The sequence below is a fragment of the Opisthorchis viverrini genome (genome assembly GCF_000715545.1).
Source record: "Opisthorchis viverrini unplaced genomic scaffold opera_v5_3329, whole genome shotgun sequence".
In the NCBI taxonomy this organism is placed as follows: Eukaryota; Metazoa; Platyhelminthes; class Trematoda; order Opisthorchiida; family Opisthorchiidae; genus Opisthorchis; species Opisthorchis viverrini.
The window spans coordinates 1-1153 of record NW_008755741.1 but is presented as its reverse complement, the minus strand read 5'-3'; the positions used below and the strand labels follow the sequence as shown (position 1 = coordinate 1153).

Genomic DNA, 1153 nt, shown 5'->3' with positions numbered 1-1153 from the left:
GCAAAGATGGGCTCTTTCCTGACAAAACAATGCAATGCTGTGAAACAAGTAAGGCAGCCAACAGATTCAAACGCCAACACTGGTCGAATTAGTTGTGTAGAAACTTACTTTTTCAGAGAATTCGTAACCAGCAAATGTACATCTGTTCGTTCATCTAGAAGCAACATAGCACCGAGATAGCCCACACGTTTGTCGGTGAAGCGTGGCGAGGCGATTAACTTGAGACATTCCAACTAGTGGTAAGAGAGAATATGCGTAAATTGACGCCACTTCAATGTGTACATGTAGACAGAATGGAATAAGCACATTCTGAAATCTATCTGGATCGAGTCAAAGCACACATCAAAAGGCAGGTTTTGAGCCAATACCCCTCAACTGTCTAGCTATACAACACAAAAAATGCCCGTGGAGATAGATTAGCACTAGAACTACGCTTAACCCGCCGCCGAACCAAACGTCATATCCATTCGGTGACCCAAAGGCACACTCTGATTGGTCATAACATCGGTCAATTTGAGTCAAGCTTTTCGCTTCAGCTCAAGGACTCTAGCCTGAATACCCACATGCTGTTTCAGACCACCGTATATTTGCGTACACAATGGATGATGATACAAAAGACAAAGGACCGTTGCAGGCGTCGCGAAAACACATCAAATGAGAAGCACGCCGCTGGGCTGGAAAGACTACATTTACCGGTCATTGTGCGCTGGACGTACACTAGGTAGAGTTAATAAGATGGCTTCGTCAGTCTCCCTGACATTAGTTCAATTAAATAGAATACTTATATATGTTCACTTTAAGCTTGTTTGAAACTGTAGAAGTCTTCTGTTTACCCAGGCTATAGAGCTTTTCTTGTCCGTCACTTTCACTTTCTAATAAACTCTTCTTCATAGCTTAATAGCAGTAGAGCAGTATTGTCCAGAATGCTAGTGGACTGCTGTTCACGTTCGGAGACGGCAAATTGGTTTTGATGTCGTAAAGCGTGTGGTTAACGTTTTCCCCAAACACGGTAAGAGCTCAAGACAGTTCAGTGGTTCGGATGCGAACTTTCTAAGTGAAAAGTCCATGGTTCCGATCCTGATATCTCGACTGCTTTGTAGGTTTGAGGGACCCGACATCTTCCTTCGTGCTTCTTTCGGGTGGCATGTCAGCT

At 43.9% G+C, this 1153-nt stretch overlaps 1 protein-coding gene across 1 annotated transcript; it reads right to left on the bottom strand.

Moving 5' to 3' along the window:
- Positions 1-110: 110 nt before the first annotated feature.
- T265_16023 (hypothetical protein) lies at positions 111-891 on the bottom strand (the record flags this gene model as incomplete). Its single annotated transcript, XM_009179501.1, has 2 exons — positions 111-233; positions 796-891. Coding segments are annotated over 2 exons (219 nt in total), but the record flags the coding sequence as incomplete, so codon positions are not given.
- Positions 892-1153: the final 262 nt, after the last annotated feature.